Source organism: Sinocyclocheilus grahami, unplaced genomic scaffold, assembly GCF_001515645.1.
Source record: "Sinocyclocheilus grahami isolate Dianchi unplaced genomic scaffold, SAMN03320097.WGS_v1.1 scaffold130.1, whole genome shotgun sequence".
NCBI lineage: Eukaryota > Metazoa > Chordata > Actinopteri > Cypriniformes > Cyprinidae > Sinocyclocheilus > Sinocyclocheilus grahami.
Genome location: NW_015505309.1, coordinates 620,866 through 647,312, shown reverse-complemented (window position 1 = coordinate 647,312; position 26,447 = coordinate 620,866). Strand labels below are relative to the sequence as shown.

General features: G+C 36.7%; 1 protein-coding gene across 5 annotated transcripts in view; it reads left to right on the top strand.

Moving 5' to 3' along the window:
- Positions 1-26,447, top strand: part of clec16a (C-type lectin domain containing 16A) — a 66,867-nt gene that overhangs the window by 24,350 nt on the left and 16,070 nt on the right. For all 5 annotated transcript variants that reach the window (XM_016279412.1, XM_016279410.1, XM_016279411.1 and 2 more), the window contains 11 exons: positions 1,173-1,287; positions 2,073-2,173; positions 2,612-2,731; positions 4,492-4,601; positions 10,250-10,294; positions 11,844-11,894; positions 12,688-12,816; positions 13,976-14,096; positions 22,857-23,008; positions 24,735-24,939; positions 26,042-26,179. In XM_016279412.1, the coding sequence (XP_016134898.1) occupies positions 1,173-1,287; positions 2,073-2,173; positions 2,612-2,731; positions 4,492-4,601; positions 10,250-10,294; positions 11,844-11,894; positions 12,688-12,816; positions 13,976-14,096; positions 22,857-23,008; positions 24,735-24,939; positions 26,042-26,179 (1,287 nt within the window). The remainder of the gene's footprint in view (positions 1-1,172; positions 1,288-2,072; positions 2,174-2,611; positions 2,732-4,491; positions 4,602-10,249; positions 10,295-11,843; positions 11,895-12,687; positions 12,817-13,975; positions 14,097-22,856; positions 23,009-24,734; positions 24,940-26,041; positions 26,180-26,447) is intronic.

The following is a 26,447-nucleotide window of genomic DNA, read 5'->3' as shown; positions in this document are numbered from 1 at the left end:
GGATAATAAATCTTTGAAGGACTTCCACATTTACGCCCCGTTTCCAAACAGTTAAAATGACAAATAAATGCATACTCTGAAAGCGCTCCACAAGACATGTGTGATTATATTACTGGATGCTCAAAATTGAATGGGAGAATGCATGTTTTAAACAGCTTATTGTACAGGTAAGTTAATCGCCGTTCTAATCTAATGCGCTGCTGCACTGTAACGCACAAACATAGGCTTCAGACAGTAGCGCGTACAGTTCATCTCGCGCAGATTGCGAGCACACAGAATCATTAAGCGCAGAAATGTATTGTCAACATTGTTCTGTGATTTCTCAATAAAATAGCTTAGAAACTGAAAAGTTCAATCATATATTTCTTAATAACCAAATCCCACAGCTTCACTTCTAGTAGAGAGACGTTGCCAGGTAGAATTAATTCACACACGCAATCACTCTCACTAATGCATTCATATGAATGTAATCTTTACTGTGCTACTTTATCTGTATCAGATTTAGAACGAGCAGAAATCTGAGAAATATAACGACCTAAAGACAAAAGAACTGATAAAAATGAGCTGTTATAGGAGCAATAGTCATGTGGGCAGCACTGTGTCATATGCCATAGCTGTACACAAGGTGTTCGAGTCTCCGCTCCAGACTTATTTGTTCATTAATGACGTCATCATCGACTAGTCGACTTCGACTCGACTTTGATTACATAAAAGTCGTTCAGCCCCTAAAATGTATATACTTTAACCACAAATGCATGTCTTGCTCTAGTTTCGCGATGCACGTCCACAAATTCACGCATAAATATTTAATACATAATCTATAATATGTTCAGCGGAACTCTGCAGATTTCCCTCTTACAATCAGTGCCAGATATGTTTAAAAAAATACATTACAATTCAATCTGGTGGTCACTACAATAAAATTCTAGAAAACATTCCCTTGTAGTTTCGGCTGTTAGATTCAGTTTTGAAAGTTATTAAATGCAACCAAGTGGTTTCCCTTTTTGATATGTCTGCAGGTATATAATCATTTCAAGGGAAATCCATTAGTCTAACTTTTGACAGCTTAGATCAGCTTTATGCGGGGATCTTCCATGGCTGACATCTGATATACACAATGCCAAAATCCAGCTCTGCTGTTATACTCTCTGTGTTGTGTTTGTGTTTTGCAGAAATTGAGATGGTGGTAATGGAAAAATGTAGGATCTTTGAAGTGTCCACGTTGACTGAACAGAACATTACAGACGAGGAGAAGAGTGCGGCACGATCTGAAGGACAAAAGAGCAGGTACACAAGCAACCACAACGTTAACCGCAGACCTAGAAGAAAACATAGCTCTTTTTAGCCTTGGAAAATGCATATATGAACAACTTTACATTTTTAAGAATGTCCACAAATAATTTTTGTCAGATTAAGCTAACCTCCTGTGACATTTTCATTAAGGGTCAGATGCATCTATGCTGCTCCAACTTTTAAATGAAGAGAAACTTGACAAGCAACATCCATTAAAACTGTATTGTAGTCTAAAATTGTGCTTTATGAGTGTCAGCATTGTTAAAGGGTGTTATCATTGAACCAGTGAACCTGCAATTGGCTTTTTATGCTTAGTTCATTGAAGTGCAGCAAAGCTCCCCTCTTTAGATTGGCGTGCTCCACAGAAAGAGGGCCAAGGATGTGTTCAGACTGTTCCAAAAGCCTTTCAAAAGCAATATTAATGTGTTTTCTCTATCCCAAGTACATGGCATGCATGTGAGGAATCTTAGAAATACTCTGCATGGACATGATTAGATACTTAAGAAGAAGAGTACTATTTTTAGGTAGGGAGGGAGGGAGGGAGGTAACTAGCATTTAGTCTGGATATGAGTACTTGTTAAAGCCAGTCTCAGTTTGGCATGATTTATAGACAATAGCTCACCTAGTAAATGCCTTTCGCATTTGCAACACAAAGAATACAGCATGTCATCACAAACTGTGTAATGCACGTTGTGCACATTGTTCTGTTGTTAATATTTTTGCAAGATTTCCAGCGAAGAATCAAAGATAAGCTGTTTTCTTCTTGTTTGTTGTTCTAGACCCTTCCTGGACATGTTGTATAATGCACTGGACTGTGACACAGAGGATTACCAGGCTCTGTTTGTGCTTTGTCTCCTGTATGCCATGTCTCACAGTAAAGGTATCTCATCTGTTTCTTCAGGAATGACAGTCTCGAACTACACACTCAAAATAAATGGATAATTATGGTAATGGATATGAAAGGGTTTTTGTATCAAATATTTAACAGAATTTAGCTGAAAATCCAGCTTTGCCATCGCACAGATAAATTACATTTTAAAATTTATTTAAAACAAGAGCAGAAATTGAAATTTAAAAATTAAAATTTTTATAATATTTCACAATATAATTGTTTTTACTGTATTTTAAAGACATTACGTCCAACCTTTCAAAATGCTTACATATAAGCATGTTTGCTTACTTAGTAAGGTAATATAATACTTAATACTGTAATACAATGGTTACATGATTTAAAGACATTTTGACAGCTTTACAGTGGCAACGTCATGCTCCAACATTCTGTTCTTTATCTCTTGTTGGTTTATATGTGCATGTGCAGGTATAAACCTGGAGCTCTTAGAGAGGATCCAGCTACCCATGCCAAATCAAGAGAGGAGCTCTTACAGTCAGGTGTTGGTGGAAAGAGTGATCCGAATCATGAGCCAGGCTGCTCAGCCAGGTACACGCACAAACACACACATCCTCCACATCTCACCTGAACGTTCTCACTCTACTGTACTTTACAGACTGATTCCAAATATAATCCCTCATCTGCTTAGACATGCTCATTAAACATCACACGCTGCAAATTCCATTGGTGTGCCTGAACTTGACTGTGTAGACCAAAGCACTCACTGTTTATTCAGTGTAATCCTTTACTCGTATTTTAACACAGTGATTGTGCAACATTTTGATGTACACACACACAGCTTAAACAAAGCTTCTTCTGTGTGTCTTTGTTTGGTGAATGTCAGTTGAGGTTTCAATACATCGAACTTGTTGCTTGTCAAAAACTGAAGTGGTTTCTCTTTCTAAAGCAAACCCTGGTTTTGTATATAGTTAATGTTCCATGTATGTTCAGTATGTTCTGTTCTGCAATATAAAAAAACAATCAAAAAAAAAAAACTAAAGTAGTTAACGACTTTATGGAATTCAAAATGGACCTACTTTCTTTTCTTGTGTACTTAATAAATATATCTGATTTCAATGTACGTGATTTATCAGTGCAAATTATTCTAGACAGTTTCTTTTCGTCTCTGAACCAGTGCAATTTTAGTATTATTTATTAAATATTACAGTATTTATTAATATTTTGAATTAGCTTTTGTTTTGTCTTTTCATTTTAGTTTGCTTTTGTGATTTTTTTTTTTTTTAAATTTCGTTTTAGTTTGAATCATTTTCGTAACTTCGTTTTCTTAGTATTTTTAGTTAATTATTTTATTTTGGTTAGTAGCCGAGGTGACATACATTTTTTGTTATAAAATGTTTATATTTTCATTTCAGCTTTATTTTGATTAAAATGATTTTTAATAGTTTTAGTTTTAACAATAACGCTTCTCTTAAATGACTTTTCTTACTGCTGAAAAAAAAAACAGCAGATAAAAATGCTTTGCTACATCACAGTTTTTCCAGCTCACGTCAGAATAACATCCCTTCAATTTTTACCACTTTTCTGAGCACATTTTACTAAAAATCTTGCGGTTTACAGAAATCTCCAGTATATTTCTATGGGACTTTTTGAAAAGCAACAGTTAATGTGAGCAATCGTAACCAAGTGGGCTAAAGCTTAGTGAAGTGTCTCTTGTTATTTGATGCATGTTTATTTAGCTCTGTACCCTTTACCACAGCCTTGAGTAACAAAAGTTGCAACCAATTTCCTCTGACCTCTTTCACCTTTGTTAAGAGGAATTGGAGCTGAATTCTCCTTCAGGGGCTCCTGTAATTGTTGTGACATTTGAGTGTTGACTTACTTAACATACTCGCCATACTTAGAATTAAAATGTAGAACTGATTGAGTCCTCACAATATACAGGATGAGCTGTTATCCTTATGTTGTATGATTCATTCTCTTTTGACATTTCTAGCCAGTGTCCATTGTGATACTAGCATTACAAGAAGCAAAACATCTCATTCCTTTAGATCCACAGATTTTCTCTTTCATTTGCTGCATTTTTGTCTTCTAGCATGGTTGTTTGACTGTTGCCGTAATTACACATGACACATCTGAGCTATTTTAATGCCCCACACTTCCCTTTTTAAGTCATGTTTGCTTGATTTTTCTCCTCTTGAGATGCTCTGAAATTAATTGAATAATATAAACTGTCACGTGTTTGGTCTGCTTTTACATAATACCACTTTGATTCAGTTTTTAAATTAGAACAGCTGCACCTAATGGGTTTGATCTACGTCATCACAACCTAGCGTGTTTGTGTGTTTCAGATGGAAAGATGCGTCTTGCCACCTTGGAGTTAAGCTGTCTGCTTCTGAAACAATCTGTACTGTCTGGCTCTCAATGCATTATAAAGGACATTCATTTGGCCTGTTTGGAGGTAAGAGCCTTAACACAGAACATATCTTACTTCCAAAGCACTTCACTTTACTATTACATGTTCAGCATTTTATTTATGCCATCACCTGTAATGTCTTTGCCAGACTTCAATTTGTTTTAGCTCATAGTGCGTAAGTTTGCCAAATGGGACTGCTGAAATCCATGAATATATATATATATATATATATGTTTTATATATGTTGCCTCCGCGAAGTGCATTTAAAATCCTTTAACGCACGTCTAGCCGTTGATTATCCTGCTTATTCCATGGTCATTTGCCAAGTTATAGACAAGTTAAAACTAGTATTGCTTTTTGGAGCACAATATTTGACGAAATGGGTAAAAATGACCGTTTTTTTCGTCATTTACGGCACGTTTGCGCTAGCATTTTGCCCGCTTCAAATCATACACAGAGATTAAATAGTGCGGTAAGACCACATTTATTTTAATGAATTATAGCATGTATTTCAATAAATTATCGATCGATCGTTTGAGAGCGAGAGAGAGAGAGAGAGACCGAGAGAGATGACAGTTCTGTGTAGCTGCGTCTGCGCGTCTCTCTGTACAAACAATTACTTCAAAAACAGCAATTACTTCGTTGCTGAGGAATATAATGTAGCGATCTAGTATCTAGGCTCTTTTTGGAGCACAATATTTGACGAAATGGGTAAAAATGACCGTTTTTTTCGTCATTTACGGCACGTTTGCGCTAGCATTTTGCCCGCTTCAAATCATACACAGAGATTAAATAGTGCGGTAAGACCACATTTATTTTAATGAATTATAGCATGTATTTCAATAAATTATCGATCGATCGTTTGAGAGCGAGAGAGAGAGAGAGAGACCGAGAGAGATGACAGTTCTGTGTAGCTGCGTCTGCGCGTCTCTCTGTACAAACAATTACTTCAAAAACAGCAATTACTTCGTTGCTGAGGAATATAATGTAGCGATCTAGTATCTAGGCTATTTTATTAATGAAAATCACGGGGAAGCGTTGACAACAAGTTTGTTTGTGTGCGTGTGCAGCGCAATCAGCGATCTCTGACCTCTTTCTCTGTTTGTGTGTGTGTGTGTGCGAGTGATGCGTGTTGGTTAGTGTGTATCAATTAAAGCACTGTAGTGGACATCATGCATCAAAGGTATAAAAGGTTAATCAATAGAACTAAATGTGTGGTCCTAAAAAAGCAAGTTTTTAAAATATTTGCTACATGAAAATGGTTTGAATACACATAAGAACATTCAATAACAACAAGCTATGCCATGTCGGCACAGAAATGTGAAGTGTAACAAACAAAACGTAAGAGTGTGTGTCTATGGGCCAGGGGTGTGTGGGGGGTGGGGGTGGTGGGCTATTCATACACATGTGAGCACAAATACAAACACACACAAGCACACACACCCTCCCACCACACACTCAAACACAATCATGCACACATATATCTGCACTCATACAGTATACATGTATACATGCCTATACTTTTATATTACCTAATAAATAAATATAGACTAAGCATTGAAAAAAATGATAAAATCTGAAGAATATTTAATATTTCTGTTCAATAAAACCATTCAGGTGTAAATTATATCATAATTTGAATAAAACACAAAATAAGGCAGAACCTATATATATAGGCCCATAGGCAGTATTATACCCTTTGGTGCATGACTTCTACTGTAGTGGACAGGTATATTTTCTGTCACAGAAAAAAAATGTATTGTTAAAATCTGGATGAATCTATTTCTGACATCCTATTTAACTCTAAAATATTTTTTGTACCTGTCTGGCTTTCTGAGAATAAAAGTATTTAACACTTATTCCCGAGGTACATGGTGCATCCCCTTTACCACTGTAGTGGACAGATATATTTTCTGTCACAGAAAAAAATTTACAAGAAAAACATTGTTAAAATCTGGATGAATCTATTTCTGACATCCTATTTAACTCTAAAATATTTTTTGTACCTGTCTGGCTTTCTGAGAATAAAAGTATTTAACACTTATTCCCGAGGTACATGGTGCATCCCCTTTTCCTGCCGCCATTTTGAATATATTATGCTATATCTCAAAACAAAAAAATAGATAAAAAGACAACAATTAAATGGAATCGTAGACAACACTTTGGAGGTTCGCCAGTTGGTGGTTGGGACATGATGCTACATCTTAAATGGTTCAAACTGGCTTCCAAATATCTGTCCACTGTAGTGACCACGATGCATCAAAGGGTTAATATAGAACAGTGATTAAACTGACGTGGAACTACCTGTGCATTAAACGGTTTTACTGCATTCCTGCCAGCAAATCTGAATCGAGTATTCAGACAGACCATGGAATATATATGAGCACTATCACTCGAGTACGAGAGCAATACCGGCTCTATATCAGCATGGCTGTGATTAGGCCAGAGGCACGAGGCCATCACAGCCGCTGATATAGGGCCGGTATCGCTCTCGTACTCGAGTGATATTGCGTTTATACAACAGTTTGACGGAACATGTGTGTAATTAAACAAGAAACAACGGAGTACCTAATAAAACTCTTTTGGAGTTGCGGAACTACTTCCTTCTGCCACGGATTCAAAGCTCAAGTTGACAGTTAAACATACGTCACTTTTAGAATTCGTATCAAGGGCATGTGCTGCTTCAGTTAGGTTATTGGTGAGAAATAATGAGGTTATAAGAGAGAAAAAATGCGGCAAGACGTGCATCCAAATGAGAAAGAGAGAGACCGCGAAGCTAGATGTTTCTTCTTATATTAACTAACGTACTCTATGATTAGCTCAGTGAATAATTTTAAAAAACCATAGACCCGACTAGAACAAGCGGAGTGATACAAAATTGTGAAAGGGCGTTCCTGTAGCGATACCAGTACAATATATCACAGTTCTCAATATATATATATATGGGGTTATAAAAAAGTGAAAAAAGAAATTAACCAAACAGGAATAAGTTCATAAAATTAATTATGCAAATTATGATCAAAGAAATGTATCTATGTCAAAGAATATTAATCATTTATTTGTATAAGTGAAAATATTAATGTAATATACTTCCGTAAGTGTGAATAACATTATATTATAATATTATTAAAATATCTTTCATGACATGTAAACATTCTTGTATATAGTTGATATCTCAGGCTTCAACTTTTTATTACATTTTAATTAATTAATTATTTTATGTATGTATTTATTTTCATTTTTCTGAATGGATATTGGTGACCCTTTAACACAACAGATAGTTCATGGATCTTCCCTCACAGAGTTTGAGTCTGCAAACACAATGACATTAAAGACATCAGATTTAAGTCATTCTGAATCATGTTGTTTTTATTGCCAAATACATGGTAGCATGGCATTGTGGTGACTGTATTAGCAATGAATATACATATTTTCGTCCATGGTGAAAGCCGATCCGGCGATCCACAGCACGAAGTTGATGTATTTCCTCAGCGACCAGCACGGATCAGCTCCAGGCATGACGAAGCGGATATCGTCCTCTTTTGGAAGACAAAACAAAGTAGTTTCGCTTTCACAATGAAACACAGCGCCTTCACGACATGGCGGCGGCGGCAACAACAATACTACAGCGAGAATAAAAGTTATGCTTTCTTTCTTTGCGTGAACATTTGGGCGGTGTTATGCAAATCTTCCCACATCGTGACGTAGACATGTGGGGGCGTGTTAGAATGAGCCGTTTTAGGTAGGTGTGGCTGACTCTTAACTTTTATAAAGAATATCTCTTTGGATTTGAGACTTTAGTCTTTGCAACTTTACAGATCTTCTTTATGCACCAAGAGCTTGTAACACTCCAAAGAAAAAGGAAAAATGTAAATCATATAACCCCTTTAAAGGAACTATACTCTCATTCCGGCGTAATAATCAAGGAACTTTGCTGCCGTACCATGGGTGCAGCAGGCGCAATGATATTACTCAGCGCCTGAAAATAGGCTTATTGGAAGTTACCTAGCTGGGGACTATTTTCAGGCGCTGCGTAATATCATTGAAATGAGAGTATAGTTCCTAGCCATATCGGCCTAGAAAATCGCAACTTTTAATTTTCCGTCGGTCTTAGTACACGGTGTAACTACAGAAAAGTCAAGTTTTAAATAGGAAAAATATAGAAACTCTTTGGTCATTTTTGAGCGAGATGCTAACGGTCTAATCAGATTCAATGATCTATGCTAAGCTACAGCTAAAAGTGCTACCGCCAGACCCAGAGATCTGCTGAATGGATTTGAAAACGGAAAACTGTTTAACTCTAAGGGAGTTGGAAAATGATCCTATTTTGAAAAATAGTGGAGTGTTCCTTTAAACCCCACTGAAAATCAGTGGAATGACTTAAAGACTGCAGTCCACAAATGCTCACCATCAAATTTACCTGAACTTGAGCAGTTCTGCAAAGAAGAGTGGGCAAATATTGCAAAGTCTAGGGCTACATCCACACGAAGCCAGAGCTTTCCCTATCCTATCTTTTTTTCCCCCCCTCATCTCAAGAAATATCTGTATCCCCTCGAAAACACAAAACCGACACAAAACGATGTAGTATACATGCCAGACCAGTATGTGGCGCTGTTATTCTGCCACAGAGATGCACTAAAAACGGAAAAGAAGACTTGGACTATGCGCATAAACCTTGCGTGCGGTATACAAACGAACATGGAACAATAAATGTAATAATCTGTGTTAATGTTAGTTAATAAAAAGGCAATCGTTCAGTGTTTGTTCATGTTTTTGTTGCTGTTACGTGACATAGCGGTGTCTGACTAGGGGTGAGACGTGGGCTGATGACGTCATCGTTTCCGAAAATATACGGATTCGCTGTCCACACGAAAACGCAAGGGCGGCGTTTTCGGATTTATCCACTCTGGGACCCGGTTTAAAAAAATATCGGTTTCACTCTCCCAAAACGCCGGATCCGTGTGGACAAAATGCCTATACGATACAAAATGTATGCGTATACAGCTAAACGCTTCTCCTTGTGGACGGGGCCTAGATGTGCAAAGTTAGTAGAGGCTGTAATTAGCAGACTAAAGGCTGTAATTAAAGCAAAAGGTGATTAAACATAATACTTACACAAGGGGGTGATGCTTTTTCCAACTTAGTGATTCTGTATTTTTATTTTATTTTTTAATTTTTTTATGACATGTTGGTGTTATATCTTTCACTTGGATGGTTATAAGTTGCACTGAGTAAATTCAACTGGATAAAACAAAAACTGTGTCCGTCTTCATTTCAGGCTGCAAAGCAACAAAATGTGATTATTTTAAAGGGGGGTAATTATTTTCTATATCCACAGTATGTCCTGCTTTGTCACTTATTCAGTTACTTGTTCAATTATTTTCACAATAGTTGAAAAGGATGGCTCTTGACATCAAGTTAAAAACAATTAAGTGATTCATGCTGATTCGCTTATCAACCACTGCTGATGAGATTATTCAAACCTGATTGCAACATATTTCTTAAAAATCGGTTGTTTCTTAACACATGCATGCACACTAAAAGTTTTTCCCAGTAATTTTTCCTACATTGGGTAATGGTTCTTTTCATTCTTATTTTGAAACTAGACAGATATATAGGAAGTAGGACATTTTACTTGTTTATATTGTGCAACTCAATCATACCATTGCTATGATGATGTTTTCTTTTTTTAGGGTGCCCGAGAAGAGAGTCTTCACCTTCTGAGGCGGTTTTATAAGGCAAGATGGTCTTTTATTTTATATCGGATCAAATAAAAGTCACCAGTTTGTTCAGGTGCTTACTGGAAGTTCAGATAGTTCAAGGCAACAGCCCTTCATACTAATAATTCTCATAATTATCACCTAGTCACTCCATTTCCTTTAAAGTCTGAGGAAGAATTAAGCTCAGACAGCTCATCCTAAAGACTTTGCTGTTTTGATCTTTGGGAAAATCCCAACAGCTTCCTGTTGAAACTCGTTAGTGCTCATGGTGGCTTATTCGCATTGAGACATTTCTGTGAAAGCAAACTACAATTAAACTGAATAGAGTACTCCGATTCCTGCAAGATAGCAAAGTACACTAGTGCGTGTTTTCCAGCTTTTACTGCAGCCTGTAGCACTTTTTTCTTTATTTTCCCCAAAGTCATTTTCTCATGAAATATGAGTGCTCTGCCGTGACTCTGTTTAGCGTACATGGGAACAGCAGCCAGTTTTGCTTTCACAATTCAAAAAAAAGATCTCTTTCAGAATGAATTATGCAGGCTGCGCATTCCGACTGATTATCCAAAACGTCTGTTATTACTTAAGTGAGGACTGTATGTAAATAATCACAGTACTGAATGTTCTGTTCTGGGATAATGGAGGTCCCATGTATTGGTATCTCATCTGCATCTCTTGTGTGTGTTCATAATGGATCAGTGTGTCCCAGCTCTTCCAAGAATCTGGGCAGACACGTGAAGCAGCAGTCACGGGTTTGGACACACCTACTGTCCCTTTATCATTTCTGTTGTCTACACTATAGCACAATAGTGAAGTCAGAACTATGAAATAACAGAAGTGAAAGCATGGGAATAATGCATTGACCAAAAATGACTTGTACTGTACATGTGAAAGAGTCAGACTGTTCTGAATAATTTAACTCATGCTCATTTTCTCTTTAATTCTCTATATTACTTTTATATTACTTTTCTCATCATGTCCCTCCCTTCATCCTTCCCATGGGGATTTTCATGGAAATGAGTGTTCACACTGATTCATGTGAATAATTGATCTTTCGACAGTACTGGCATCAGATGGTAACACAAGTCGAATAACTTATTAATAATAATTCATTTTTAAGAATGGGATATAGTACAGTAGTCATTCTAGAATAAGTTGATTTGGTCAAGGAAAAGGGTTATTGTTGCTTGAAGTGATGTTTACCTTTCTCTGAGGGATAGTGGGATGTAGTTTATGTAGACTTTTTAGCATCAGATTTCAGTGACAAATGATTCTTCAGAAATCATTTTGATATGCTGATTTGCTGCTGAAGAAATATGTCTTTAATATCGTTAATGTTGAAAACAGTTGTACTGCTTAATAGGTTTGTTTGAATAATTTTTTCAGGATTCATTGATGAATAGACAATTAAAAATGTAAATAAACTTTAAATAAATGTAAATCAATTCTAAATCATTTTTTTCCATTTTAAACCAAATCTTACTCACTCTAACCTTTTGAACAGTAGTGTATCATGTATCTTGTTTTCTTTTATGGTAATTTTTTCCTTGTAATGTACCTCTTCCTACAGGGGGAGGAGATTTTCCTGGACATGTTTGAGGATGAGTACAGGAGCATGATGGTAAGCTTCCTTACAAAACACATAAATGTTGTCTTTTTTGCAACCTTACTCTTACTGTCTGTCATAACCTGATGATACAGCAACACATCCTTCTGAGGTGAGAGGAAATCTCTGTTATCTATCAGACATTTACTGGATAAGGAGTGGCTAATGCTGCCTACGTTTGTATTACTTTCTCTTACAAAACATTGTTTCCTGGGAGTATTGCTTTTTTTTATAAAGAATTATCTCAGCTAAAATTATAATATTGCTGTTTACTCATGCTCATTTTATCCTTCCATGAAACACAAAAGAATAAAAAAAAATGTAGTTGCTCACTCGTTTTCCTGCCGTTATAGATAATGTGGACTTTAGCTTTCACCATAAAAGCCAACATGACTGTATTCTAAGTCTTCAGTAGTCATATACTTTGTGGAAAACAGACCACATGGAGCATAAAATAATATGGAATATAAGCCATTTCGTCCACTTTAATGTTTTTTTTTACATGTAGCTTGCCTTTTAGCTTATATTGAAAGTAGTGGCAAAGATATTCTTTAAAAATTAATCTTTAGTGTTTACCAGAAAAAAAAAGTAATTTGGGTTTGGAATGACATGAAAATGAGTAAATGATTCAGTTGGATTTAAAATGTTGTGAAACACAACTGTCATGTTCACACTGAACCAACCAATTCCAAGAGAGTGTTGCTCTGATTGGTTAGCAAAATAAAGGTTTGCGTTTGTTGGGCCAGGGTCAACAAGCCCACTGAGTGATTAATTTTTTTTTCTTTGTTTATGTGTACTGTGTGTATAGAATAAGCCGCTTAATGTGGAGTATCTTATGATGGATGCATCCATTTTACTTCCTCCCACTGGCACCCCCCTTACCGGCATTGACTTTGTGAAGCGATTGCCCTGTGGAGATGTTGAGAGGACACGCAGGGTCAGTGATGAACATATACACACATGCTGAAAGATCTCAGATTGAATTATATGGGTGGGTCTTGTGGCCTTTTGTCAAAATATTTTGTATTTTTTATATTTAAAAAAATTTTTTTGTCAAATATCCACCCAGAACCTTTTCCTTTTCCTTTGGTTTGTCTTCTTGGAAACCAGCCAAAGCTTTTTAGAAATGGATTTCATGTGCTTCAGAAATATAACAATGCAGGGCTTTCTGCTATATCGATAATACAGAGCATCAACTTAATTTGGTCTGAATGACAAGCATCTGATTTTGAATACTCATATGCTTATTTGGTGATGCAGCTGTGCACATGAATTAGGGCTGTGCGATTAATCGAAATCGTCATAAAATCGCGATTTGAGCTTGCGCGATTTCTAAATCGCTTTATAGCACGATTTTCCGCACCCCCGACCTCCCAGTATGCTATCCGAACCAATCAGAATGCAGCATTACATAACACTCGTTACCTTCTCTAGTGCAGCTCAACTAGGTCTCGTCCCATTCGTCGATATTTGTGATATCACAAATCCCGGAGAATATGCGTTGTAGTCCAAACGAGTCGTTCGTTGTAGTTTTTGAAAAGTGATTTCTGTTAAATAAAATATCTCCTTTTGAATTGGACTTTGAGCTTTGTAACTTTGCAGATCTTTTTTATGCTCAAACAGCAACATTACAGACTAACTAAAGTGAAAAAGCATAATAGGCACTGTTTGCTTAAGTTAGCAGTTGTTTAACTGTTTTTTTTATTATTGTTAATATTTAACTTTCTACATAAAAGGTTGTTTTCAATATTATATTAATTTTGAAAGTGGTGCCAGGAGTCGTAAAATTTCGCAGGTGTCAGTACTAAAACTTTGATATCATGACAACTCTGGGTAATGTCACAGTTGAACTTAAATTCTTCATCAGGCTAATGTGTTCCTTGTTTTAAGACACTATGTTACATTGATAATATTTATATTTGAGATACATTGATAATGTTTTAAAGGATATTTTAGAAGAACTTTTAGCACTTATGTAGGACATAAATTCCAGGAAGATTCAAATAATTTGATGCTGCATGTTTATGATTAATTAGTTTCTATAGCAGCTTTAATTGTGTGTGTGTGTGTGTGTGTGTGTGTGTGTGTCCCTGCAGGCTATACGTGTGTTCTTCATGCTGCGCTCGCTGTCCCTACAGCTGCAGGGAGAACCAGAAACTCAACTACCTCTCACCCGACCGGAGGATCTCATCAAGACTGATGATGTGCTTGACCTCAGTAAGGCATTTAGAGTCACATAAAGCTGATGCTCAACGAGTTATTTTTGCAAATTGAACATTTTCCAGTTTCTCAACTGTAGGGATTTTTTTTCTGCTCATTCAGGTTTTAATTTGCTTTGCCAAAATTTTTACTGACCTTCAAGTTGTTCCAAATCTGTACGAATTTCTTTCTTCTGCTGAACACAAAAGAAGATATTTTGAAGAATGTTAGTAACCAAACAGTTACTGGTTCCCACTGACTTGCATGGTATTTTTTTTACCATACTTTGGAAGTCAGTTGCTACTATGGGTCACGATTTTCGAATATTCGATTAGTTGATTTAATAATAGAATATTGAATAGGTTGTGCGATTATTGTCTTAAAAAATGTCCCCATGTTTTCCGTGCTGATGCGGTGGTTCATGTGGCGCTGCCAATAACGCACCTAAAAGCTGTCAAAGACAACAGAAGAACACGTTGTCTCACGTGCACACTGTAGACTTGCCTAGCATATAATGGTTACAGTAACTTGGGACGATGTCAAATAAAAGTTTTGTGCGGACTACAAACTCCCCCGCCTGGGTTAGGGGTGTGGCTGTAGTCAGAAAGGCGTGGAAAACAAATAACGCATTCTACGGAGCCACTAAAGGGACATGCTTAGCCGCTTGCTAGCGGTAGCCTGTTACATTCATAGACATGGTTACATTACAGTACATAACATTTCACTTACCACATAAACCGAGTAAGGAGAGATGACTGATAGGATGATGTCGAATGATTTGCAGATCCTGAGAACCACTGACAAACATCTAATCTTGTAAAATGTGTGGTAAGTGCTGCTCCGTACGTGTGATCGCGAATCTCGAAAGTGAAAGTAAAAAACAAGCGTGGGTTCATAAGCAATTTCAATGCCCCACATATTAATAACGGCTCCCTGATGCCCGCAGTTTATATTAATACAATTACACAGTGATATAATTGCGACAGTAGATATTGAAGTATATTTTTCCTCCCATTTCGTATCTATTCCCTTTGCGGTTCCATTTTTTTATAATGGAAATATCCTAGCCTTATGAGCAGTTGATTTATGCTAATCGATAGACTGTTATGTTAATAAGTGCCATCATTCGGTTATGTTTATTATATTAATATGTTTCAGCAGTTACAATCATTATATGGCTTGAGTTAAGGTAGCCTATCATACAGATTGAAAGCTTGAATCCTGTCTCTCTCCCTCTCTCTCTGTTTAAGGGTGTTTGTGCGTGCATGCGGGGGAGGGGTGCGATTTTTCGAATAATAGTTTAATAATACCCTGCGATTTTCAAATATTATTTTTGCTTGGATTGCCTAGTTGCCACCAGCAACTGTTTGGTTGTCTAACATTCTTCAAAATATTTTATGTTCAACATAAGAAAGAAACTAATACAGGTTTGGAACAACTTGAGGGTGAGTAAATGAGACAGAATTTTCATGAGTGAACTATCCCTTTAACTTGCAACAAAAAATTATACATTTAAAGACATATAAATGTTATTTTTAACAGTATTTTTAATGGCCAGAAAATTGATATTTTTCATTAAATGTTAAATTATAAACCTTTTCATTAATTTTTTTTTTATTTTATTTGTCATAATACCTGGGATTTATACAGCTGTAATGAAACTCTGACACAATTTTGCTGTTAAAAAAGTTGCATATGATTTTCCAATTATTTTCACATGACAACAATGTTCAAAGAAAACCAAGTGTTTAGGTCTACAAGGATTAAAGGGGTCCTATTATGCCCTTTTACGAAATCTTGATTTAGTTTTTGGGATGTGCTAAAATTATTTACATTATTGCAGCACCTCTCTTCCCAGGCTGTCTCAAACGCGCTGTTTAGTCCCTGTTTCGATGAAACCCCTCCTTCCAAAATACGAAATGTGCTCTGATTGGTTAGCTGGCCTAGTGCTTTGTGATTGGTTAAGAGTGTGTTCCGGAAAAGTCACGCCCCTTGTTTGTTTTTTTACACTCTCTGGCTCAGCTCAGCTTTTTGCATATTCCATTATTTAAATGAGTAACATTGTGACTTCACAATATCTAGAAGAAGCACACTGTAGTCCGAACGAGCCATTTGTTGTAGTGCTTGAAAAGTGTTTTCTGAGAAAGAGCACACCTCTCTTTGGAGTGAACTTTGAGCTGTGTGGCCTTGCAAATCTTTTTTATGTTTAAACAGCAACATTACACTTTAACTAAAGTTGAAAAAGTGTAAAAGCACAGTAGGACCACTTTAAAATACATGTACATGACCAATAAATGTAAGATTCAAAAACGTCACCACTCAGTTTCATGTGAATCTTTGCGATAACTTGATAACAAGCATCTACAGCTGAGTGATTCACATAAACTGAATTGTGTGTTAGTTCTTGTTTCTGTGGTATCAGATAAAGTGCAGTTAGATAAAGATGAAACTTGAGTTTTAATAGAAAAAGAACGTGGAACCGATATCTTTCTCATGAACTGTGGCCATCTCCTTGGTTTTGAGTTCCATGTTAAGACCTTCCTCGTTGTATCTCACACTCAGTCGCAAAGTGTTTACCACATATGATGAAATCGCTCTCTCGTCGCCTGTGCAGCTCTTTCATGCGATCTGTGGGTTTGCACTGTTAACCGATTTTCACTTCAGCCCTGATGTGTAGCATGGAAGCCCCTCGTCTCAGCACCTCCGGCTCAGTTCTTGTGTCCAGGTGTCCTGTTTAACTCAGGCCCTCTCACTTTGACAGGTAAGAGGGGGTGTGTACAAAGCAAACTGACTCAGACCTTCCGCTGTCACAGAGGCCTTTGCTAGAGCTGGTGCAGCTGTTGTGGGCAGCAGCCTTGAGCTCTTCCAGTATATCTCGCGTCTAACAGTAAGGCTGCTTGAGAAGCACCTACAGCCTCAGTCAGAGAGTGGGCAGAACGAGCCCTGGAAGTGTGAGCAGGTGGGAGAAAGCTCAGATTTTGCTGCCAAAATCAACCCACTGCTGCTTCCTGTCTTACAGCCGTTTGTGCATTTAAGGGTTAATGCACAAAGCATGACATCGGCTGACTGTTTTCGCTCTGGGTTTGAATCGTTTTCATTTGTGAAGACCAATATTAGGTCAAGGAAATGATAATATAAGTCTTGTTAGTCTGCCATTAAACTTGGTTTTACACGATTACATTATAAGTACAGTAGGGTCCAAATTTCTAAGATTACAATGAAAATCTGGGATTGCAGAATCTAATTTAAATGTGGAATGATTAAAGTTTTTTGTTTTGATAATGTCAAAATGAAAAATGAATAATTTTGGTTCATAACTAATCTGATAAATTGTCCAGACAAATTTGTGAAACATTTGTTCATTTAGAAAATTTCAAAAACCTTAAAATGAATCATTTAACTGAATAATTTGGATGAATTTGTGAACCATTTCTTTGTCCTGAAATTTTCAAATCCTAAAAATGTTATGAAATAAAATTAATTCATGCTGGATGACATGATCAGACTACTGTCCATAAAGCAAAATGGGGACAAACCAAGTAGTAAAAATTATAATTTTCTTAATTTAACTTTTCACCCAAATTATTGTGCTGATATAATTCATATCAGTGTATTAATACAATTATATATATATATTTATATATAATAAAAATACAAAATGTATAATTTTCTCTAATGACTTCAGACTAGGGATGTTCATTTCGGTAATTTTCCTAACCAACAACTGACCCTCATTAACCGATTGTTAATCGTTAACCGACAAGATTATTTTAAATTAGAATTGAATTAAATTAGAAAGAATAAGTGTCTGTGATCCATTAAAAATACTATCATTTGTTTCCCGGGGATTATTTTTACTTAAATTAAGAAAATGAAAGAAAAACTGTGCAACAATTAGTATGCAGAGTTTCGGTTCATTTTTTTGCTGTGCAAAAGGAAACAGACGGCAGAGAGCGGCATCCTATTTTTCTTTAGGCTTATTTTATAAAAGCACAAAGATTTGTTTTTATTGTGAATGTACACAAATAAAGGTAAACCTTTTACAATTCCGATTATCTTTATGACTAAAAGGAGTAGTTGCTTCCACTGTTAGAAGGAAAAAATTCAAGTGATTGCGCTGGCGCCGCATGCGCACACACAGTTAAGCATTGCTACCTTGACAATGCAGCCTGTTCATTATCATAACAAAATACAGTCAGTCAAACATATGGAGAAAAAAAACTATGTAGTAAAAAAAACATTTGATTTTGTAATATTTGTAAACATTTCGCGTCGGCATTAGGCCTATTACTGAATGAAATAATAAAATGCGACTTGTGTTTTTTCCCCCTAAAAACACATTTTTTATACGCGTAGCATATTTTAACCATGCAGCAAACCTTTTTAAATATTTTGATAAATTACTGGAAAAATAAATAATTAAATGACTTTTTAAACCGTTTAACTGATTGTATTAATCGGTCAAAATTCTTACGGTCGGTTAAACGGTTAAAATGAATATCCCTATTTCAGACTTTTGGACCCCACTATATGTCTGCAAAGCATTTTACCACATAAAATCATCTCCGATTTTCCTATCTGGAAAAACTTTTGTACATCCCCCAGCTTCACAGTAACAGCGGTTTACAGTTGGTTCATCTTGCACCATCATGATTTGTGATAACATTGGCCTTTTTATGTCCTTTTTAATGTGAATCCAAGAATGGCTCATCAGTAAGTGGATGGAACAAGCACCTCGCTCTCAAATGACGAGAGAGACAGTCAGACAGATAGACAGACAGATCGACCTGAGAACCTGATGTGCCACTGATCTGTGTTATTTTTAGACGTGCAGGAAATGATGCATGCACACAACACCGTAGACGCATCACAGTGCATTGTGTGAACTTACATGAATTCTTGCTAAATATTTTCCACTCTTTGCTGTTGGTTTTTTTAAGGACACATTAACTGAAAGAGCTGCAACTACATGTTCAAATGTGTTTTGTGCCCTTTTTGTTTCCTTTTTTTATGCATATACATAAGTATTACACATGACATGTGATCACTTTCTGTAGAAGTTCTCAGAAAAAGTTTCTCACCTTAAACACTTAAGTCTCGTGGTACTTTTGCATGTAACACCCCACCCCCACTTTGGCTGAGAGCTGAAATCTCATCTATTAATTAGGGTTTGTTAAAATAGACAAGCATATGACATTTTCTCTTGAAATTGCACAGGATGTAATTGTGTATGTTTTGGAAGGTCTGATTTAATTACTCTTAACCAGGGTTATAGTGAGCAATTTGTCCTGTAGTATTTTCACATTTTCTGAGTTATTCTTTAGTTGACTCTTGCTTCAGGATTCCCAAGGTCATGGAAGACCTGGGGCCTCATTTATTAACAGTGCGTATGCACAGATGTGTGCGTAATGAGTGCATAAGAACAGTTTCACGCAAAGTGTGGGATCTACCAACTTGTACTTATACATGGAAATGTGTGTAAATATAAGCACACCTCTGAGCTAGTGGTAGAATAGCGACACTACACATAAAAAGCATTTAAGAGTATCACAGTATGCATTAAGCAATCCACATATGCCCTGTTTCTCCTTTCATTATAAAACACTCAATTTATCATTTGTTTGGTTTTAAACAGACAATTTGCGTAATTTGTGTCAAATCCTATAAAAGACAGCTGTGACAAATGTTTGTCTCAGTGCAATGGCTTATCTTGCGTTATTGGAAGACTTGGCAAACAATGCTCTCCGCAGAGACCGCGTTTTCAAAGACTGCGCTGAGAGTGAGAGCACAGAATGGCTTCTCAGTCGGTACCGCTTTCTTTGCCATGATTTCGGTGAGGACACATACATTCACGTGATTTATAAAGGGAGATGTTGTCACCATATATGGTTCATTGGAGGCGTTTCCGAATGCAAATGACCGTGAACGTGAAAGAGCATGTTACTTACAATGATTGCTTACTCATGTGCGTAAGAACTGCATGCGCACGTTTGATAAATATGGATTTTCTTGTACTTAGGCACATTCTAAATTTCATTCGTAGGACAAAAATCTTGGAAAAGCAAGTTTTGCTTTAACTTTGTTGGCTAGACATTGCTTTGTGATGCTGATTACTAAAGTTATTTAGAGAAGATCCCTTTTAATGACTTGATCAAACTGGTTCAGAGGTATGAATGATTCATTATTTTCATTCGAATGATTTTTAAATAGGTCACCCAGCTTCCACATAAACACTGACATTTATAGACACTGAAATGAGTGCTCTTTGTTCTGCTTCCTTTTTTAAAATTCAACTTCATCATGAATCAGCCAACATAACCACATGTAACCACCTGTGGAATGTATCCTGATTGCCCTTAGGATACAAGATTCCACAGAGCTGGCGTGCATCATGGTATTTGTGGCTTTAATAAAAAGAAGAACTACTCTGCTCAGCTGTCTGCTTAACTAGTCAGACGTCATCTACTTAGAAGTGTGTATTCCTTGGTAGAAGAGCAGATCATTTTCCCCAGAGGCAGCACAATTCTCTGTCACTACAGTTGGCTGTGAGTTAAAAGGAAGAGCAGCGCTCGCTCTTCTAGTTCTGAAGTAATTCCTCAACCCATCAGTGTGACTTCTAAGGAAGTTCAGAGCACAAAGAGAAACTGGTACAAAGTCATAGTACCTCAGCTGTGACGATGCTGTTTCAGTTATTAGTAGTTTAGTGGGTCTACCTGAAACCAACTTTAAACGTTCATGACTTACCTCTCTTACCTACCCCTCCCCTTCTTCCCCCACCCCCTTCTCCACCCACCCGTGTAGCTGCACTGTACTGTTTAGGGCATGACTCACTGGAGTGTTTTTGAAAACTCCCGCATGTCTGAGTACAATCTGATTTCATACCAGGTTAACACTAACTCAGTTACTGACACTTTAATGTGATTGAATTCACTCTGCGCTGACATTTTCTTAAACCTTTATAATAGAAAGTGCATGACTATATTTAGTTGTGCAAGTCCTACTGTTTCTTTGGAAATAGATTAGGTGACTGAATTGAAATTTGAATGCTAAATTTCCTGAAGCATGTAATCAGAGGCTGTTAATGCAGTGAAGTATTGCATGAGGGGCAGATCTGGATTTGTGTATTTGTTAGGGATGCTCCGATTCCGATACCGATTCCGATCTGATACCAGTGAAGTTTTTTTTCCCCTCATTTAAATAAATGTAGAATTTATATACAGTGGGTATGGAAAGTATTCAGACCACTTAAATGATTTTAGCAAATGGCTGCAATATAACAAAGAGTGAAAAATTTAAGGGGGTCTGAATACTTTCCGTACCCACTGTATATATAAGTTATGCCATTTTACAAACATAGGCTATATAATTCTACTAATAAGAACAATATAAAAACGCACTAAGGATTAATGAGCTACTGGATTCATGAATATTAATCAGGTTGTGTGCGTTCGCTCGAACTGATTTGCTGAAATCAAAACAGGGACAATAATAGGTGAGCACCAGCCAATGAGATTGTCGTTTGCGCATTAGTTCCGCCTACTACAGGAAAACCTGGCAGTTCTTAAAAGCTGAAGAATTCCAAAGGAACTCCGTTATTTTTACAGGAAAATATAACAACATGTAGCGCATCAATTCTACATGTTATGTAAGACTCTCGCGCTTTGCGCGTGTGAGAGAAAACGACGGCGAGTCGTGCGCCTTCACACTAGAGCTTACGTTACACCAAATACACAAACACAGGTGCGCTGCACATCCACTCAAATGAACTGAAAAATATCAGATCGCTTGACGGAGAGTGAAACTCTGAAGCGCTCAGTCAGTGTTCTGTGAGTGAAAATATATCTGTGCTAATCATATACTCAGCCTCCAACTCACACACTGGCGAGTAAAATCTGAGAATTGATTAGCCATTGGTGAATATTAGACAACATTTAGTCGCCCAGAGTGAAGATTTAGTCGCATATGCAAGTGATTTACTCGCAATGAGGGTTGACAGTCTATGTATGAGCACAATGCGCTTCGTGTTAAAAACTGCAAAGCACAAAGGGAAGAGAAATTGATGCGTAGTGTATTATATCTGTGCAACAGTTATTGAGCCTTTCTTTTAACAGTTTTAAATTTCAGTTACTGTGCACGTTAAAAACCATTTATAGTCTCTTCTACGCCCCTTTTTTTGTTCTCACAGACACCCGGTAGCAAGTAACAAAATAACATTAAACTCCGGCAAGAAGATAAAGTCCTTTTTGCAAAATCATAGACATGTATTTACAAATCAAGTATAATGGGAACACAGAATGATCTTGGAGAGAGCTTTACCGAGCTGACTGCTGTAACCGAACGCGAGCAGGGTTTAAAGGCTGAACGAATGACTGACAGCCACAGCGGAGAAAAGAGTTTGTGTCAACTTTAATGTAAGGACTTAAATATTCATATGTAGCTCACATTAAGCTATCGTATGGCTTCAGAAGTAACACAGAATAATTCGCAAAATCGAGAGAAAAAGAAAAAAAAAAATCTCGGATTTGGATCGGTTCTCTCTGACCGATACCCGATCCGAGAAAAATGGCACTATCGGAGCCGATACCCGATATGAATATCGGATCGGCGCATCCCTCGTTTTTGTGTGGGTTTGTTTTGAACGCTTGAAGTGGTTACACAGTGTTCCCATTCATAGTCTGAACTTTGACCTTTATGGCTTGTTTTTACTGATTTGTGTAAGTTTGTTGAAGGACCCTTGGAATTACCTATAAATTATTATACCTTATTCTTCCCTTATAGATAACAGTGATCTTATTGCTTGCATGGTGGTGAGTAAAGATGGTGTTCAAGCTCAGCGCTTCCTGGCTGTGGATGTGTACCAGATGAGTCTTGTGGAACCAGATTCAAAACGTCTTGGCTGGGGGGTTGTCAAGTTTGCTGGCCTTTTACAGGTCTGCTTCATTTCTACTCCTACACTGCAAACGTGATGCTCAAACAAAAAAGTACACTTTGGCCACATTCTTGTCAGAACTGTGATGTTCAGCTCAGAAGTGATGTCCTCTGTCAGATTTTAAAGTTATTGCATGTAACAAGGGAAGGTATTTAACGGCTTCTCTCGAAAACCAATTCAGAAAATCTGATTTTGAAAGAGAGATCAATTAAATTATGTAACTTGCTCTGTAAACAAATGACTAAAATTGTGTACAAATATGGATATGCTATGTGACTTGTATGTATGATGCTGCTTTTTTTTTTTTTTTTTTTTTTTACTTTCCATTCAATCATGTTACACAATGCAAAATTAAGGCTTAATGCATACTGTAAATATTGGTAATGTGTTGCATCGTAACCCTCTGTGAGTGTCCTGGCAACTTCAGGCTCATGAGCAAAACCTAATAGGATATGTAAATTACCACATGGAAACATGTTTGCGCAAAAGTAATCATAGTTAGGCATTTTACAAATCATTCTCTTTAGCAAGACTTGGTCTTAAGTGATTGAGCTACTTATCGGCACAACAGTTATGACATTAGGTGCAGCTATTTGATGACAGAAAGAGTTATTATTTTGAGGAATGTTTTCTCAGAAGACATTTCCCAAAAGACACTGGAAGTGTTATAGGAAAATCCAAAGATTTAAAAAAAATTCCTAAAGGGATAGTTCACCCAAACATTTAAATTACCCCATAATTTACTCGCCCTCAATCCATCCTAGGTGTATATGACTTTCTTCTTTCAAACGAATAAAATCAGAGTTATATTAAAAAATTTCTTGGCACTTCCAAGCTTTATAATGGCATTGAATGGCTGTTGAGTTTCAACAGCCCAATAGAAATCCAATAAAGTGCGTCCATCCATCATAAAAAGTGCCTCGCATGGCTCCAGGGGGTTAATAAAGGCCTTCTGAAGCGAATCGATACATTTTTGTAAGAAAAATATCCATATTTAAACTGTTATAAACTGTAATTTCTAGCTTCCGCTAACTGTCGTACGCACGTTCATGAAAAATGGCATTCCAGTGGATGATGTAGGTGTAGCGTAAGCTCTGGTGAAAAGTGACGAATGCGGAAGCGCAGAGGACAGAGCAAAACGAAACTCCGGTCACGAATTAGAAGTGCAAAATGAGGATTTGTAAAGAAAAAAGTCAGGGGATTTCGATATAAGCCAAGAGGAGACTGGTTTTCCTTTGCTGTAGCATATTCTCACAGGAGTTAATTTTTCCATTCACTTGAGAAATAATATATACCAGAGCTTAGCAATAAGTTTAACTGTCAAAGTTAGGTTTTTTTATTATTATTATTATTATTTATTAGATTTTAAAAAAAATGTAAAAAATGTAAAATTACATTTGAAAAATTTGCACTTTATTGGATTTCTATTGGTCTGTTGAAACTCAACAGCCATTCACTGCCATTATAAAGCTTGGAAGAGCCAGGACATTTTCAATATAACTCCAATTGTATTTGTCTGAAAGAAGAAAGTCATATTCACCTAGGATGGATTGAGGGTGAGTAAATTATAGGGTAATTTAAATTTTTCTGTGAACTATCCCTTGAAAAAAAAATTTATTCTGCAAAACAAATGAATAAACAGATTGTTTTAAAATAATTGTTGCATATTAAGTCTTAGAAACCAGCGTTCAAATTTTCAGATTTTAATCTAATGCATATGTTCACAGGACATGCAGGTTTCAGGAGTAGAAGACGACAGCAGGGCTCTGAACATCATCATACACAAGCCCACGTCTAACCCTCACGCCAAGCCTGTGCCCATCCTGCAGGCTAACTTCATTTTTGCGGACCATATTCGCTGCATCATCGCCAAACAGCGACTAGCCAAGGGCCGCATCCAGGCCAGACGCATGAAAATGCAGCGGATAGCAGGTCAGGTTTGGCTGCTTACCAGTTGTAACTTGCTTTAAATCCAAAGCCATAAACTATGTTTTTACAGCAGCTTGTATTAGGGCTGGACAATAATTCAATATCAATATGTATCGCGATATAATTTTTTTCAATAACGGTGATATGATTTTTTAACACATTTCCGATATTTCGATATACATTACCAGTTTCCCATACATTAATTTATTTGTGGCGTTTGACTTCGTTGAATAAACATGATCACTGCACGTCTCAAAATCAAAACGCGTCGCGGGTGTTTTATATGAATGCATCTCTGAAGGGAACCGACTGTCTTCAGAATAGTTTCGATGGCATTTTTATCTGATAAAGAGGCGTTCATGAGCGGAGCTGCTTTGTTTACAGCCATTACTGGAGAAACCATTAGTTCCACCGCTCTCACAGCGCCTCCTGCTGGCAGACAAGCAGTTTGCATTTTCAAGAATAAACCCATTTCCAGCAACATGCTTTTGTTGTTGCTCTATTTTTTTGTTTTCTGAAGCAACTCGGAGCATGTTTCATACTTTCAACTTTTTGAAATATTTTTACTATTTAAAATAACTGTTTCTATTTGAATATATTTTAAAATGTAATTTATTCATGTGATCAAAGCTAAATTTTCAGCATAATTAGGCCTACTCCAGTCTTCAGTGTCACATGATCCTTCAGCAATCATTTTAATATGCTGATTTGCTGATTATCAATATTTAAAACAGTTGAGTAAATTTTTTCAGGATTCTTTGATGAATAGAAAGATCCAAAGATCAGCATTTATCTGAAATAAAAAGGTTTTGTAACATTATACACTATACCATTCAAAAGCTCTGGGGGGGGCGGTTAATGTGGACTTTAGTTATACTTTAACTGGCCAGAATAACATTTCGAAGTAAGTGATGCAGGTGCAATAAGTTTAATTGTACTGATTCCCAAAAACATGGAATTTCCCTTTAGCTTGGATATTTAACCTGTTACGATTTAGTTTTACTGTGTAGCTGGGAAAAAATTAATGCATATTCATGTCCATCACACATTTTTTTGCTCATGTTATCTTTCTTTTCCCTTCTTTCCATAAACATACATCCTGCAGCTCTATTGGACCTTCCTGTTCAGCCTTCCACAGAGGTGCTGGGCTTCAGCCAACCATCTGTTGCTGCGTCTCTGCCATTTCGCTTCTATGACCAGTCCAGACGCGGCCCAGCCTTCGCCTCTGTAGATAAAGTTCCAGGTAAATGTGTGAACCATTAAGGAGGAAATCACAGAAGGTTAAGGGGCCAGGTGTTATCCACAGTTGCATATTTTCGTTTTTATTTCGCATATATATATTTTTTTTAATGCTTCTAGCTTTTTTAATTAATGCTTCTCGAGGTTGCATTAAAATTGATTAAATAACAGCAGTGAATTACAGTAAAAATGACATTGTTACAAAAGATTTCTGTCAAATAAATGTTGTTCTTTTGAACTTTCTATTCATCAGAGAATTATGAAAAAATGCA